Here is a 16,612-nt window from a genome sequence, read left to right as displayed (position 1 = left end):
GAAGGAGATGATTTGTCTCCCGTGCTTTGGTACGAAATATCCAAATCAATCCGAGACCAACAGAAAGATGCTGGAAAGATATGGATTACAAAGTTATCAATATCACCAGCAAAACCTTTTCTAGATCAACATGACATGATTTTTATTTTTGAAGAAATGTTCTCTGGTCGGGTGAAGCAAAAATGGAAAAACTGTTATGACCTTCATTATGTTTGGTCGAATAAAGGGAGAGGATGCAAGTATAATAAAAGCATATCCCAACCTTGTGGTATTGGTGGCGGCAGCGTCATGTGAGGTGCAGGAGGGACTGATGCACTTTACAAAGTAAAGTGGGGATGTGGAAGCAAGAAAGCGAAGCGAACAGAGTGGCAAAGCCCTGGCCTCATTGCTAAAAAATAACCCCGCAAAAATTAACCCCCCCCCCAAAGCGTATGTAAAGAGATCTAATAAATAAATAATTTATACTCTTGCACCTGTTATATGCCCGGGTGTGCATCATTTAGCATCGGGGCATGAAAATAAATATGTATATATATATGTGATATATATATATATATATATATATATATATATGTGTATGTGTATGTATGTATATATATATATATATATATATATATATATATATATATATATATATATATATATATATATATATATATATATATATTCTATCTCTCCTCTAGCTGCTTTCCTCCCCTTTTTTTATTTAAATTTTACTCTGTGACTGCCTCAGTCATCCCTATGGTTGATTAAGCAAGCATTGTTGACCTTAGGGAGATCAACATATCAACTGCGGAGACACCATCACGTGTTTCTCAACGCAGTGATTCTAGAGCAAAGCCCCCTGGGAAGTATGCAAATGAGAAAGCTGCGGAGACACTTCACATGTTTCTCAACGCTGGCAGGAAACTAGCCAGGTCTTTCACCGGGAAGGAACAACCACGGGAAGGGCAGTCTCCAGTCAAGGAGACCACCTATGCCAAACATGGTATCCATCCACAGACAGCCGTTTCGGGGTATTTGCCCCTCATCAGTGTGGAGTAGGAATCTGGCTAGTGGGGGCAATGCCTAGTAAAAGACTACTTAAGCAAGCATTGTTGACCTTGGGGAGATCAACATATCCACTGCGGAGACACCATCACGTGTTTCTCAATGCACGATTCTAGAGCAAAGCCCCCTGGGAAGTATGCAAATGAGAAAGCCGCGGAGACACCATCACATGTTTCTCAACGCTGGCAGGAAACTAGCCAGGTCCCTATGGTTGATTGCTGAATTCTTCACTAAAATGTGTCAAGAGTTAGTGCGTGCGCAAACACTCTGGCTCCATTTACTGGAATGGAAAAAAAAGTGAGTGTGCGCGCAGATGAGAGGGCAGTAGTGTGCGACGGTCAGCGCAGGTGACATCTGTGAATTGACTGCATGTTTGTGTGTCTGTATTGGCAGATAACAGTGAGCAGCAGAGCGCACCCTTGTGGTTGGCGCAGTGATGTCGGTGAATTGGCCGCATATACAGGTGCATCTCAATAAATTAGAAGATTATCAAAGTTTATTTCAGTAATTCAATACAACAAGGGAAACACAAATTATATAGTCATTACACACAGTGATCTATTTCAAGTGTTTATTTCTGATTATAGTAAAAAAAAACAACTGTGGATATAAAAAGCGCATATAGGGTCTTACCAAGATATAACAGTAAGGGTTAATGAAAACCACTCACCTGAGATGGTTGTGACACAACCAGTATTAAAGCATGTATCAGCTGCTACAGACTCCACGTGCCAAAGGCAGAAGCAAGAAAAAAAAGGATAAAAAGTGGATTTCGGGGTTATCTCCGAAACGCGTAGAATAAACCACCCTGCATTGCTCTTTTATTTGGAATTAACTCTTTATTGGCATAGCAGCATGGACGTTTTTTCTCTTTTTATCCTTGTTTTTTTCTTATTTCTGATTATGGCTTACAGCCAATGAAAACCCAAAAGTTATCTCAGAAAATTAGAATTACCACAAAACACCTGCAAAGGCTTTTTAAGCGTTTAAAATGGTCCCTTAGTCTGGTTCAGTAGGCTACACAATCATTGGGAAGACTGCTGACCTGACAGATGTCCAGAACACAGTCATTGACACACTTGACAAGGAGGGTAAGCCACAAAAGGTCATTTCTAAAGAATCTGGCTGTTCAGTGCTGTATCCAAGCATATTAATGGAAAGTTGAGTGGAAGGAAAAAGTGTGGTAGAGAAAGGTGCACAACCAATTGGGATAACCACAGCCTTGATAGGATTGTTAAGAAAAGGCCATTCAAAAATTTGGGGGAGATTCACAAGGAGTGGATGCTGCTGGAGTCAGTACTTCAAGAGCGACCACACACAGATATACACGTATCCAGGACATGGGCTACAAGTGTTGCATTCCTTGTGTCAAGCCACTCATGACCAATAGACAACGCCAGAAGCGTCTTACCTGGGCCAAGGAGAAAAAGATCTGGACTGCTGCTCAGTGTCCAAGGTGTTGTTTTCAGATGAAAGCAAATTTTGTATTTCATTTGGAAATCGCGGTCCCAGAGTCTGGAGGAAGAGTGGAGAGGCCACAATCCAAGCTGCTGAGGTCTAGTGTGACGTTTTCACAATCAGTGATGGTTTGGGGAGCCATGTCATCTGCTGGTGTAGCTCCACTGTGTTTTATCAAGACCAAAGTCAGTGCAGCCGTCTACCAGGAAATTTTACAGCACTTCATGCTTCCCTCTGCCGACAAGCTTTTTGGAGATGGAAATTTCATTTTCTCACAGGACTTGGCACCTGTCCACACTGCCAAAAGTACCAATACCTGGTTTACTAACCACAGTAACACTGTGCTTGATTGGCCAGCAAACTCACCTGACCTAAACCCCATAGAGAATCTGAGACACCAGACCCAACAATGCAGACGAGCTGAAGGCGGCTATCAAAGCACCTGGGCTTCCATAACACCTCAGCAGTGCCACATTGAAGCAGTAATTCATGCAAAAGGAACCACAACCAAGTATTGAGGCATTTACTGTACAGACGTTTCAGGAGGCGCCAACATTTGAGGTTAATCATTTTTTCAGTTGGTCTTATATAATATATTCTAATTTTCTGAGATAATGACTTTTGGGTTTTCATTGGCAGCAAGTCATAATCATCAACATTAACAGAAATAAACACTTGAAATAGATCCCTCTGTGTGTAATGACTCTATATAATTTATAGGAATAGATCCCTCTGTGCATAATGACTATATAATATATAGGAATAGATCCCTCTGTGCATAATGACTATATAATATATAGGAATAGATCCCTCTGTGTGTAATGACTATATAATATAGAAATAGATCCCTCTGTGTGTAATGACTCTATATAATATATAGGAATAGATTCCTTTGTGTGTAATGACTATATAATATATAGGAATAGCTCCCTCTGTGCATAATAACTATATAATATATAGGAATAGATCCCTCTGTGTGTAATCAGGGCTGTGGAGTCGGTAAGCCAAACCTTCGACTCCGACTCCGGCTCCGACTCCGACTCCGGCTCCGACTCCGACTCCTACATATATTGCTTATAGTTAGGTGAAAAATTTATTGTAATACATGAACATGTGTATGTGAACATCAGACATTTAATAATTTTTATGATACAATAATCAAGATATTTGGATAGAACATAAAATATATTTATTGGAATACAACTTTAGAACACAAAAAACTGTAATAAATTGTAAATATGTAATACACTATGTAATATACAGTAGATTACATATATATCTTGTGTGTGTATATACACTGTGTGTATATATACATATATATATATATATATTACATATTTACAATTTATTAGTTTTTTGTGTTCTAAAGTTGTATTCCAATAAATATGTTATGTTCTATCCAAATATCTTGATTATTGTATCATAAAAACAATTAAATGTCTGATGTTCACATTGTACTACAATAAATGTTTCACTTAAATATAAGCATTATACTAAATGTTATTATTTAGTAAAATATTCAGCACATTCTGCATTGCACTCCTGTCCCCAATTTATTATATATGTTAGGAGTCGGAGTCGGTGCATTTTATACCGACTCCGACTCCGACTCCGACTCCACCAAAATGAGCTCCGACTCCGACTCCACGACTCCGACTCCGACTCCACAGCCCTGTGTGTAATGACTATATAATATAGAAATAGATCACTCTGTGTATAATGACTCTATATAATGAGTTTCCATTTTTGTATTTAATTACTGAAGTAAATTAACTCTTTGATATTCCAATTTATTGAGATGCACTTGTATCTGTATGTGTGTATTGGCAGATAACAGAGGGCAGCAGCGTGCACCCTGGTGGTCGATGCAGTGACATCCGTGACCTCGGCCTGCACTGCTGTGCCTGCTTCAGCAGCTCCTTCACGTCCTGCTCTGAGACACCATTATTATTGATTACGCTTGATAAGTGTCTAGCTCTCCATAACCATCAGAGCTCGGCTGTCACTTTGCCCCATCAGCTTAAGCCTGTGACAGTCTTTTTATAGTGTGTGGGTGTGTGTGTGTGTGGGGGGGGGGGGTGTATGTATAAATTATAAAAATTGCCATAGTTTTAACAATGTGCACTTTAAAAGGTATACAAATCTGACTCTGTCACACCAGCTCTGTCAAGAGGAATGGCCCAAAATACTAGAAACGTATTCTGAGAAACTAGTGTCTGATCTGCTGGGAATGAAGATGACCATAAAAGCTGAAATCCGTCCTTCTCTAGTATTAGTTTGGCCAGTCACATTCTGGAAATCTAGTAATGCTCTGAACTGACCCGAAAAGAATGAAAGTGTGATGTCAGGAATTGTGAAAAATAAAAGGGGTTATTCTGCCTCTTTTTTTAATACTTTCCCATCATATGATGGTAATAGTACAGTCCACACCAGCTCCTTGGTCATGGACCAGGCCCACACCATACCTGACAGATACCGGCTGTGTTACACAGCCAACATCTGCCTGTAACAGCTGTGACCAGAGCAGTGATCGCTGCCTTTTAACCATTTTAAATAAATGATGCTATCAGTCACTGATAGAAGCACTTAAATGACACAATTAAAGGTGTACATGTACCTGGTCACATCGGCCACCTACGAAACAAACGCCTGGCGCTGATGGGTTGTCAAGTTCCCGAAGGTGGCAAAAGAAAAAAAAAAAAGAAAAAAATGGAATTTTAAGAAGGAAAAATGGAATCTCCTCCCACCCCGGGTTTTTATTTTTTTTTATTTTTTTTTTTAACCCGTTTAAATATTTTTCAGTTGTATTATTTTTAATCTGTCACAAACGTGATTTACCATAATATTTATTTATTTTTTTTTTTCCGGTGTTTATAGCTCCCCAAAAAAGTAAAAAAGAAACAAAAAAAAAACCTGTATGCCAAATGTATTCTGAAAAGGGACTGATGAAAATACAGCTCCTCACACAAACACAAGCCCACCCACAGCTCCGTCTACAGAAGAAAGAAAAAAGTTACACCTCAATGAAAAAAACATTGTCACCAATTTGCCACACATTTCAAGTGTTTTTTTTTTCTCTCCAGTAAATATTGCATAGTGAAATAATCAGTGCTGTTAAAAACTTTTCCTACAGAAAACAACCCTCATGCAGCTGTTTGGTTGGGAAAAATTAACTTTTTTTTTTTAGTAGCGGATGAAAATAATTAAAGCACACAATTTTTTGGCTGCAGAAGGGGATTAAAAACCAGACAACTCCTTTAAAAAAAATCTTTACTTTCACATTATATTAATAATCTATAAAAAAAAAAAAAAAAAAAAAGTTCTCCTTGCACATACTTGTTGACCGCTGCCTTCTGCTGTCAGTCATGAGCAAATATCTTGGCTGTGATTCTCCTCCGGGTTTCCTTCCGTTATGCACCAGGTTTTGCAATATCTGAGATCTGCTGTAAAAATGGCCAAAGTATCTTTATGCAAGTTAGCCATTAAGTTAGCCATTACAGGAGATTGTAAGAATTAACTTGTATCTAACATGACTGAGCGCCTTTACCAGCGTGATGGCACAACCTGGATTAGACTGTCAGGCCAAAGCCACACTACAGTCTGTGTGTGATGCAAGCGATAGACTGGGCTCATTGAGTTGGGTCGATCTAGTCTGTAGCGGGGGTAATGTCTAGTTTTATTAAAGGTAACCTGTCCGGTCTCCTATGCCCTCCGGCTCAGCAGCATTGATACCTGTATGCCCAAATTCCCGGCCTAACCAGCCCTGTATAACGATATTCACTAATATGAATGTTAAAAAAACAAAACAAAAAACAACCTCTTTGTCTCTATACTAATTATGTCCTTGACTAGTTGCAGGGGCGTTAGTTCCCCTTGACTAGTCGTCCCTCTTTCAGTGTTATCACACCCCTGTGGGCATAACATGATTTCCACAATCTGGTGTCATTGTCCGCTCCAGGAGATCTTGCGCATGCACTTAGTCTCATTTCTACTGCATCGGTTCGCCTTTCAAGCAGGATGGACGCTTTCCTGCTTCATTAGACGCACTGCGCATGACCGGACATTCAGAAGACGGCTCACGTACACTCCGCTTCTGAAAGTCCGGTCATGCGCATTGCGCCTAATGAAGCCGGGACGTGTCCATCATGCTTCTGAGGCGCACTGACGAGGCCGAAATGAGCCGCGTGCATGCGCGAGATTTCCATGAGCTGTGGTGACGCTGGCGCATGGAAATAATGTTATCAAACCCACAGGGGCACAACATGGAAAGAGGGCCAACTAGTCTGGGGAACCAACGCTCCTGCGACTAGCCACAGACCTAATTAGCATAGGGAGAGCGAGGTTTATAAGTTTTTGTTTTTTACAGGGCCGGCTAGGGAGGGAGTTTGGGAATACAGCCAGGAATGCTGATGGGTTGGAGGGCTTAGGGGGAAGGCAGCAGAAGAGATGTATTCACCCTGACCAACTCCGCTGATCATCATTATAATCACCTGGATGAAAGCATTTTCAATGGGCTTTTTGAGAAGAGGAAGGGATCTCCCTTTTTGGGGCAGGAGGCGTTATATGAGAAATTATGGAGAGCAGCAGAGATGCAGTCGCCTGTAGTTGGTAACATTTTAGATTTTTAAAGAGGGTTTTCTGGTTTTAAAAATGCCCTGTCCACCGGCTACAGTTTATTCTTAAAGACAAATTGTTCTTTAGCCTCCTCCTTTTCTGCTGTTGCCCCCAAAGTCTCTGGTCTGTAGCTTTGACGCAGCATCAAAATTGCTGCAGATAATAACGGAGCCCAGTTGATGGTAGGAGACGCTGAGGTCATTGATTTGGCTGCAGACAATAAGGCTGTTTGCCCCTCAGTGCGTGTTTTTTTTTTTTTTTTTGTTTTTTTTTTTTTTGTGCAGGTTTGTCACAAAACTGTAAGCAAATCCTGATGCCAGCAAAGTCCATGAGAATCCTTAAAGGGAACCTGTCACCACATTTTTGCCCCTTTAAGCTGCGGCCACCACCACTGGGCTCTTATATACAGTATTCCAACCTGCTGTATATAAGAGCCCAGGCCGCTGTGAGAACATAAAAAACACTTCATAATACTTACCTAATGGTCGCGCGGTTGGCCATATGGGTGTCTCCGTTGTCTGGTGCCGGCGTCGCCTCTTTCGGCCATCTTTGTCCTCCTTGTCTAGCCGCGGTGCATGATGGGTCAGACGTCATCCACACTCGCTGGCATTCAGGTCCTGAGCAGAGCAGATCAAAGTATTGTAGTGCGCCTGCGCAGGACCGGCGAGTGTGTATGATGTAGACGCGTCATGCACACAGGCTTCAGAAGGACGACGAAGATGGCCGAAAGAGGCAGCGCCGGCATCGGAGGACGAAGACGCCCATATGGCCAACCGCGTGACCGTTAGGCAAGTATTATAAAGTGTTCTTTATGTTCTCACAGCGGCCTGGACTCTAATATACAGCATGTTAGAATGCTGTATATAAGAGCCCGGTGGTGGTGGCTGCAGCTTATAGGCCAAAAAACTGGTGACAGGTTCCCTTTAAGTCTCATGGACACGTTGAGTATTTTCTTCTTGCAGATTTGGTGCCGCATGTCAATTCTTTCAGCGTTTTTGCAGCGTTTTTCACACCGTCAATTCAATTTAAAACATGGAAAGGAAAAAAGTGCAACTTTTACTCTTATTTTTTTTTTTTTTTTTTTTTTTTTTTTTCCTCCCTCCTGCCAAGAGATGCAGAAATAGGTCACATTTCTTTAAAGGGAACCTGTCAGGTGCAATATGTACCCAAAACCATGAGCAGTTCTGCGTACATATTGCTAACAGTCCCTGTATACACTAGTGTAGATAAAGAGATCTTTAGAAAAAGTATTTCTAAAGATCTTTTATTGTATGCTAATGAGTGAGGGGACTAGTCCCAGGGGCGTTGCTTCCCTTGCTATGTTAGTACACCCCTGTGGGTGTGCTAACATGTTAATGAATGCCCAGCGTCAGAGGATGATCTCACTCACCTCTCTGCTGCCATTGCCTCTGGATTTCAGCTCATTGCACATGACCCTGGAGTTTGGGTCATGGCTGCTATGAAGCCGGGTGTACGCGTCCTGGCTTCAAACTGAAGTAGTGCGCATAACCCAAACTCCGGGGCCGTGCGCATTGAGCTTGAAATCCAGCGGCCATGTTAGCAGAGAGGTGAGTGAGATCATCCTCTGATGCTGCACAATCATTAGCATGTTGGTACACCCCTCTGGGCGTGCTAATGGACCAACAGCAAGGAAAGCAACACCCAGGGGAGTAGTCCCCTCGCTCATTAGCATATCATGTAGGATCTTTAGAAATACTTTCTAAAGATCTCTTTATCTATGCTAGTGTATACAGGGACAGATAGGCAGGGATTAGCAATATGCACCAGAACTGCTCGTGGATCTGGGTGCATATCGGACATGACACGTTCCCTTTAACCAAATACTCAACATGTGCACACAACCTTACAGACATTGGCAGCATTAGTGGACAATCGGCTGCACCTGAGCGATGAGGAAAACTGTTCACATTTTTTTTTATTAGCTAAATACCCAAGACCATAAAGTAGCATTAGTTTGTGTGTTTTTTTTTTTTTTTTTTTTTTTTTTTTTTTGATGGCTTGTTAAAAGAAATGCTAGAAAAGCAATATCTCCAGTGTGTATGCATACATTAATATAATATATTTTATATATATGTATTTGTTCCCTTAATGTGTCATTCTGTACCTAGGGTGCTTCAACGTCGACAACTGAAAACTTTGGCCATAGAGCAAAACGTGCAAGAGTGTCTGGGAAATCCCAAGATTTGCCTGGTAAGACCGCATCCCCCTGTTATAATAGATTTTATTTTTTTTCCTGTTTGTTAGGTCTACTGCGATCCTCGCATGACACTCAGCTCATGCTGGCAGCACAGCGGGAGCCGAGTGTCATGGCGACTGAGGTCTGATTGTGCGAGTGGACAACGGCTGCGGGGGACGGGCGGGCACTGAGGACGGAAGGGGGGGGATTTATCTCCCTCTCTACTCCGTTGCCGGTTATTGCCATTCTCGCTCTGCACTCATATTACACCGGTGTAATGCGAGTGTAGTGCAATCTTTCTCTTGCCCCATAGACTTGAATGGGTGCGAGAGAAACTGACTCGAATCACACCCGCAGCATGCTGCGACTGTTTTCTCAGTCTGATTAGGGCTGATAAAATAATTGCTCATGGGAACGGGCACATAGGTTAATATTGGTCCGTGTGGAATGTGAGGTTTTATCGCATTTCACTTGCTCCGATTTCCGCGCATTGTGTCCTAGGCCTTACTATAGCTGCAAAATTGTTATCCCTGATGAAAGACCAATTTATGTCCCATGAATAGAAGCTCGGTCCAGGCCACAGATTGCAGCAGATATCGACTTGTCGTTTTGTTGGAAATATCACAACCTCCACACACCATCAATGACCTATCCTAGTATGGACAGCTTTAGATCTGGAGACAGGAGAAATAGTTGTGTTTTTGGGTGGCTCGGGCTCCTTCTGAACTCTGTCATAGTCTCATTGAAGAGGACAGCAGACGTAGACCTCCTCCAGGGCTGGGTTGGGGCTGGAATTCAGTCTCGGCGTTTGTAAGCACACAGGCCCATGCTCTTACCCTACACCCACTTGGGCATCTCCGTGAATCACTCATGTGGAAGTGACTAATTTAAATGTAATTCCAAATTGCGTGCAGGGATTTTTTTTTCTCCTGATTTAACCACTTCTGTACCCTCCATAGATGATAAACGTCCAGGCGATCTGCTATTTACTCTACAGTGACTATGTAAAACATCACTGCATTATAGAGCAGCTTCATGCAACCGCGCAGGAGCAGGGGCCGCCTGTCAGACACGGCCGGACTCCCAATAGAGAAGGCAGAGACTTTGAGATTTCCTTCCAAATCTTTGTATACACTGCACTGAAAAGCACTTTATATACTGTAATAGGAAATTAGTGGCACAAACTCCTCTGCAGCAAGGGAGCATGTCATCACGGAGCCTAGGAAAGGAACTGAAGCTGGTTTTATTTTTGTGAAACGTGGTGCTTAGATTATATATAGTATGAGATATAATATTTCTGTATTTGAAAAACAAATGCGCCTGGTCATTAACAAGGGTATGGACTGGTATTAAATTGGTTAATAGGCCCTGTTTTGAAATCTAAATGATGCATGACCTAACCAGTGCAGGGGGGGGGGAGGTTAAGGATCAGGATGGAGTCCCTGCATTTAGGAGCTGAACAGCTTAGGCCCTGTGCCCACGCTGCAGATTTATTGCGGAATTTTCCGCGTTTTGTTTTTGTTTTGTTTTTTTGTGTTTTTAGCGGATTTCTCCAAAATCCGCAGTACAGTGAGTCCACAGCCATTTCTATGGCATTTTCGAAGTCTTTGCCTATGCTGCGTTTTTTTTTTTGCTGCGGAAATAGTCGGGATCCGTGCAAAAAAATCTGCAGTATTTCAATTATTCCTGTAGATCTACCTGCGGATTTTGCCCATGCAAGTGAATGTGAGGTCAAAAAGCTGCGGGTCTGTTCCCACTGGGTGGTTTTTGTTGTGTTTTTGGTGCATATTTTTCCACAGTGTACAGTAGTAAAATTCCGCACCAAAAAAGCACCAAAGTTTTGGTGTTCAAGATGAAAAAAAGTCCAGCGCAGTCCTCAAGTTGCAATTAAAAAAATGTTTTTGTTGTATTTGATAAATCCGTTAAAACTAAGTGGTGTACAAAGCGGTCAGCTAGAAGAGTATAGGGGACAGAGAGAGGAACCTCACAGAACTACGCGTTTTGACACAGTCTTAATCATGTTCTGAACCACAGAATCATGTTCTGAATCAGAGTCCCTCTGTGCCCTGGTGAAGAAAAAAACCCCAAAAACCCCTTTCCTCACCCTGCTCCCTTTTTGAGGGGTACTGCGCTCCTCCTTAGGCTATGTGCGCACTGGGAAATAGAATTTTCTTGAGAAAATTCCGCATGCTCTCAAAGATTACCGCACCTGCGGTAAAAAAACGCGGCAAACCGCACCCGAAAACCGCATGCGGTTTGCCGCAGTTTCACCGCGGTATTGTTCGCGGTATTGCCGCGTGCTTTATTGCATTCAATGCAATAAAGCACATTGAAGAAAAAAAAAAAAGTCATTTAATTCTGAGATAGTGGATAGATAGACAGAAGAATAGATAGAGGGATAGATAGACAGACAGAGGGATAGATAGATAGAGGACAGATCGCTACATTTCCCACGGTCGGCAGTGAGTTCACATTACCGGCCGTGGGAAATGACCGGTAATTACCTCTGCTGTCTGCTGCATTCATTCAGCACTGTGTGACAGTCGCGGCTGGATGTAAGCAGCGCAGGACCTGTGGATTACGCCGGAGCTTTGGTGCGGGAGGGGTTAATAAAATGGTGAACAAGGCTTGTTTGTTTTATTTAAAATAAAGGATTTTTCTGTGTCTGTGTTTTATTCACTTTACTTACGGGTTGATCATGTCAGTTGTCACATAGACACTGCCATGATCAAGCCTGGAGTTAATGGCGGTGATCCACCACCATTAACCCCTTGTATTACCCTGACTGCCACTGCTACACGGCGGCAGGAAGAGCTGGGGAATTGCCGGTGCTGCCGCATAATGCATGCGACAGTGCCGGGGCAGCTGCGGCTGATATTCTCAGCTGCGGGAGGGGGAGTGAGGGGGGGCACATTAACCCTGCCCCTCTCCCTCCCCAGCCTGAGAATACCGGGCCGCCGCTGTGTGCTTACCTCGGCTGGAAGGTAAATATACAGCGGAGCCCACGTGTTTTTTTTTTCTATATTTCAGTTTGCTTTCTATGTGTGTTCTATGTGTCTGTGTCTGTGATCTATGTCTGTGATGTGTCTGTGTGTGTGATCTGTGTGTGTGTTTACTCTCTGCACGGCTTCCTCTTCCTGTAATGACATCACTTCCCTGCAAAACTGCAGACAGGCGATGTACGTTACCGGAGGTAAACCGCGAAATACCGCAGGGAATAACGCAGGAAAACGCAGCGAACTGCACAGAATTTGCTTCCTGCGTTATTCCCTGCGGGATTTCACGATTACATTGGAGTCAATGGAGTGAAATCCCGCAGCGATGTGCGGTAAAGAATTGACATGCAATTGTTTTTGCTGCAGGAATCCCGCAGCAAAACATGCAGCTGTCAAATTCCGCCTAGTGCGCACAGGATTTTTTTTTGCCCATAGGTTTTGCTGGTGATTCACTGCAGAGATGTTAAGAACATTTTCTGCAGCGAAACATGCAGCAAAACCGCAAAAAATCCGCGGCAAAATCCGGTAAGTGCGCACATAGCCTTACCTCCGTCTCAACCCATTCTAGAGATCGACCCCCTCACTGATTCACTAGTTAGGCAGCTTTCACACTACGTTTTTTTTAACATCCATCATGAACGTTTTTTAACGCAAAAACGGATCCAGTGCAAATGCATTTTCATTTCAATGCATTTGCAATGGACTGGCGTCAACATGCGTTCACCTGCATTTGCGTGCGTTATAGTGAGGATCCAGCGACTTGCAGTTTATTTTACTTTTTTCAAAAACGCTACTTGTAGCGTTTTTGAGCTGCGTCCAAATACTGGAAATTGCTGGATCCTGAAAACAGCACGCAAACACTTGTGAACGCTGGCATGCTGATAGACAGGATCCTGCTTGCTCTACTGAGCATGCCCAGAAACCAGCCTGGTGTGATCAGTGTCTCTCTCTCTTTCTCTCTTTCTCTTTCTCTTTTTCTCCTTCTCTTTTTTTCTTTCTCTTTTTCTCTCTCTTTCTCTCTCTTCCCCCTCTCTCTCTCTCTCTCTCTTCCCCCCCCTCTCTCTTCCCCCCCTCTCTCTCTCTCTCTCTCTTCCCCCCCCTCTCTCTCTCTCTCTTCCCCCCTCTCTCTCTCTTCCCCCCCTCTCTCTCTCTTCCCCCCCTCTCTCTCTCTTCCCCCTCTCTCTCTCTCTTTTCCCCCCTTTCTCTCTCTCTCTCTTCCCCCCCTCTCTCTCTCTCTCTTCCCCCCCTCTCTCTCTCTCTCTCTCTCTCTCTCTCTCTCTCTTCCCCCTCTCTCTCTCTCTCTCTCTTCCCCCCCCTCTCTCTCTCTCTCTCTTCCCCCCCCTCTCTCTCTCTCTCTCTTCCCCCTCTCTCTCTCTCTCTCTTCCCCCTCTCTCTCTCTCTCTTCCCCCTCTCTCTCTCTCTTTTCCCCCTTTCTCTCTCTTCCCCCCCTCTCTCTCTCTCTCTCTTCCCCCTCTCTCTCTCTCTCTTCCCCCTCTCTCTCTCTTCCCCCTCTCTCTCTCTCTCTTCCCCCTCTCTCTCTCTCTCTTCCCCCTCTCTCTCTCTCTCTCTTCCCCCTCTCTCTCTCTCTCTCTTCCCCCTCTCTCTCTCTTCCCCCTCTCTCTCTCTCTCTCTTCCCCCTCTCTCTCTCTCTCTTCCCCCTCTCTCCCTCTCTCCCACCCCGCCCCCTCTCTCCCGCCCCGCCCGAGAGCTGAGGCGCTCGTAACCAAGGTAAACATCGGGTAACCGCGGTCCTAGTTACCCGATGTTTATCTTGGTTACGTGTGCAGGGAACCGGCTCCTAGCAGCTGCAGACGCTCGTAACCAATGTAATTATCGGGTATCCAAGCAAGTTACCCGATGTTTACCTTGGTTACGAGCCTCCACAGCTGTCAGATGTCGGCTCCCAGTCTCACGTTCAGTTCCCCTCACTCCCTATGACATGACTCCAATGCCCGCCCATAAACTTAGTGACAGGATCCTGCAAAATAACACATGCGTTTGCATGCGTTTTTTTGCTGTAAAAGCAGGATCCGCTTTTGCAGCAAAGAAATGTTCATGATGCATGTTAAAAAAATGTAGTATGAAAGCAGCTTAATCCGCCTAAACCATTCATAGGGGAATAAAAATGTTGTAAATACTGCATGCATGTGATGGGTTGCATATTTATAATATGTATCCTCTAGTAAACCTTATGCATATGGGGCCCTTACAGTGCCAGCTGCAGGCGCTGTTTACTAAGGCTACTTTCACACATTTGCGTTGTTTTGCGTCAGTCACAATCTGTCGCATTGTGGAATTATGGTATCCTGCAAAATATTTTGCAGGAATCCATTTTTTCCCCATAGACTTCTATTAGTGACGGATTGTGACTGATGGCCTTGCGTTGCATCCGCTGCGTGACGGATCAGTCGTTTACTGACCGACAGGCGGGAGCAACGCTGAGTGTAATGTTTTTGTTTTTTTGAGCGGCAAAAAGAGCACTCTGCACGTGTGTGTCGCCATCCGTCAAGAGCTATAATGGATGTCTATAGTGCTGAATTCCGCTGTAATCTGTCACATAATGGAATCCAGTGCTGGATTCCGTCATCCTCTACTGAGCATGCCCAGCATGTTTGGCACTCCTATTGAGCTGTCCCAAATACAAATGGATGATGACGGATCAGTCAAAAAACGGACGCACAACGGATGTAACTGATGCAACGGATCGTTTTTTTTCAAAGGTTTCCTGTGAACAGAATCCTGTGAAGTAACACATCCGTTGCACCAGTTGTCATCTAAAAAACGATGGATCTGTCGTTGCATCACAATGACGGACCTGACAGATTTAAAACAACGCAAGTGTGAACTTAGCCTTAGCTGTTCTCTGCAAACTTTGCTTTCAGGTGAGGACAGCTACTTAATATGGAGCCTGATAAAGCAGTGTCTTAATTATTGATTTTCTTCCAAAATGCTTCTGCAATTGGAGTCTCTTTACATTTGAAGTATACGATTGTGTTTTTTTTTTTTTGTGTATAAAGTGAATTATTGACATGTTTTCCATCTAATACCCCTGCAGCTGCACCAGCAGAACAGTATCTTCAAGAAAAGCTGCCAGATGAGGTGGTATTGAAGATCTTCTCGTACCTCCTGGAGCAGGACCTCTGTAGAGCGGCTTGTGTATGCAAGCGCTTCAGTGAACTCGCAAATGATCCTATTTTATGGTGAGTGTACGAGATGAGCAAAATGACGGCTACCTCCAGGAGAAGCGCACCCTGTGTATATAGCACTGTCTGTTGTATACATTCAGGGGGTATCTTCCCGACAGTGCCACAGTCAGGACAGTGCACAGGCATCTCCTTCACAGGGATACATTGTAGGAAAAAAAATCATAGTGCACGAAGAAAAGGGGGAAAATATTCTAGAAATAAAATTTATATCTTATATGTGCATATAATTTACCTGTAGAGGAAACGAGCACTTTTTTTTTTTTTTTCTTTTTGCGGTGACTAAAGTAATTTTTATGCTGAAGCACAACAGCCCGGTGCCATGTGAGCACCTTTTTGGTTTCTGTCTGGGGAGAACGCTGATAAAGGCTCCCAATGAATACTTTTGGCTTACTACACTAATAGCAGTGTACACCTAGCCTTATTGATTGGGGGAGTAAAGATTTTTAAAACTTCATAGGAGGAGGATATCTTGCTCTTGTAGAAATTTTTTTTTTTATCGGGGGGGTTGAACAGTGTCTGGTCAAATTCAGCAGCTTGTCTTTGTTTTTGCTTTTGTGTAAAATCCTCCTGAAGTTTCCTGCCGGCTGTTATGGATCCACAGCAAGTGGCCAAGATGCATTAAAACTGTTTATGGAAGCAGTATTGCTTTGAAAGTTTAATTTCTAGAGCTTGGATATGGCGTCCATCTGCACATAGACCAGCTGTGGAAATGAAACTTGGGGTACCCATCTGAAAGGGGCTGTCCACTAATTTCACATTGAAGGCCTATCCTTAGGGTAGGTCGTCAATTTCTGATCAGCCGGGGTCCGACAACCCATATTCCCGCCGATCAGCTGTTCTCTGTCCCAGCGGCGGCAGCAGCAGACGGCGGGAAATGCTCAGTCTTCTGATAGCAGCCGCGACCGTGTTCTTGCTGATCCGCTTCTTATTGATCTGAATAGGAGGCGGATGTGCAGTACCCGACTGCAGCCATTATCAGGAGACTGAGCATTTTCAGCCGCCGGGACTGACAATAGCTGATCGGCGGAGTGTCAGACCCCGGCTGATTTAGACATTGACCTACCCTAAGGATAGGCCATCAATGTAAAAGT

The 16,612-nt window shown here is 43.6% G+C and overlaps 1 protein-coding gene across 2 annotated transcripts in view; it reads left to right on the top strand.

Moving 5' to 3' along the window:
• FBXO11 (F-box protein 11) overlaps positions 1–16,612 on the top strand; it is a 233,140-nt gene that overhangs the window by 82,207 nt on the left and 134,321 nt on the right. For both annotated transcript variants that reach the window (XR_012751579.1, XM_075339211.1), the window contains exons 3-4: positions 9,252–9,333; positions 15,371–15,515. Coding sequence is in view for 1 of the 2 variants with exons in the window: in XM_075339211.1 (XP_075195326.1) it covers positions 9,252–9,333; positions 15,371–15,515 (227 nt within the window). In the remaining variant the exon portion in view is untranslated. The remainder of the gene's footprint in view (positions 1–9,251; positions 9,334–15,370; positions 15,516–16,612) is intronic.

Source organism: Anomaloglossus baeobatrachus, chromosome 3 (genome assembly GCF_048569485.1).
Source record: "Anomaloglossus baeobatrachus isolate aAnoBae1 chromosome 3, aAnoBae1.hap1, whole genome shotgun sequence".
Lineage (NCBI taxonomy): Eukaryota > Metazoa > Chordata > Amphibia > Anura > Aromobatidae > Anomaloglossus > Anomaloglossus baeobatrachus.
The sequence above is the reverse complement of the archived record's forward strand: the minus strand, read 5'-3'. Positions and strand labels throughout refer to the sequence as shown.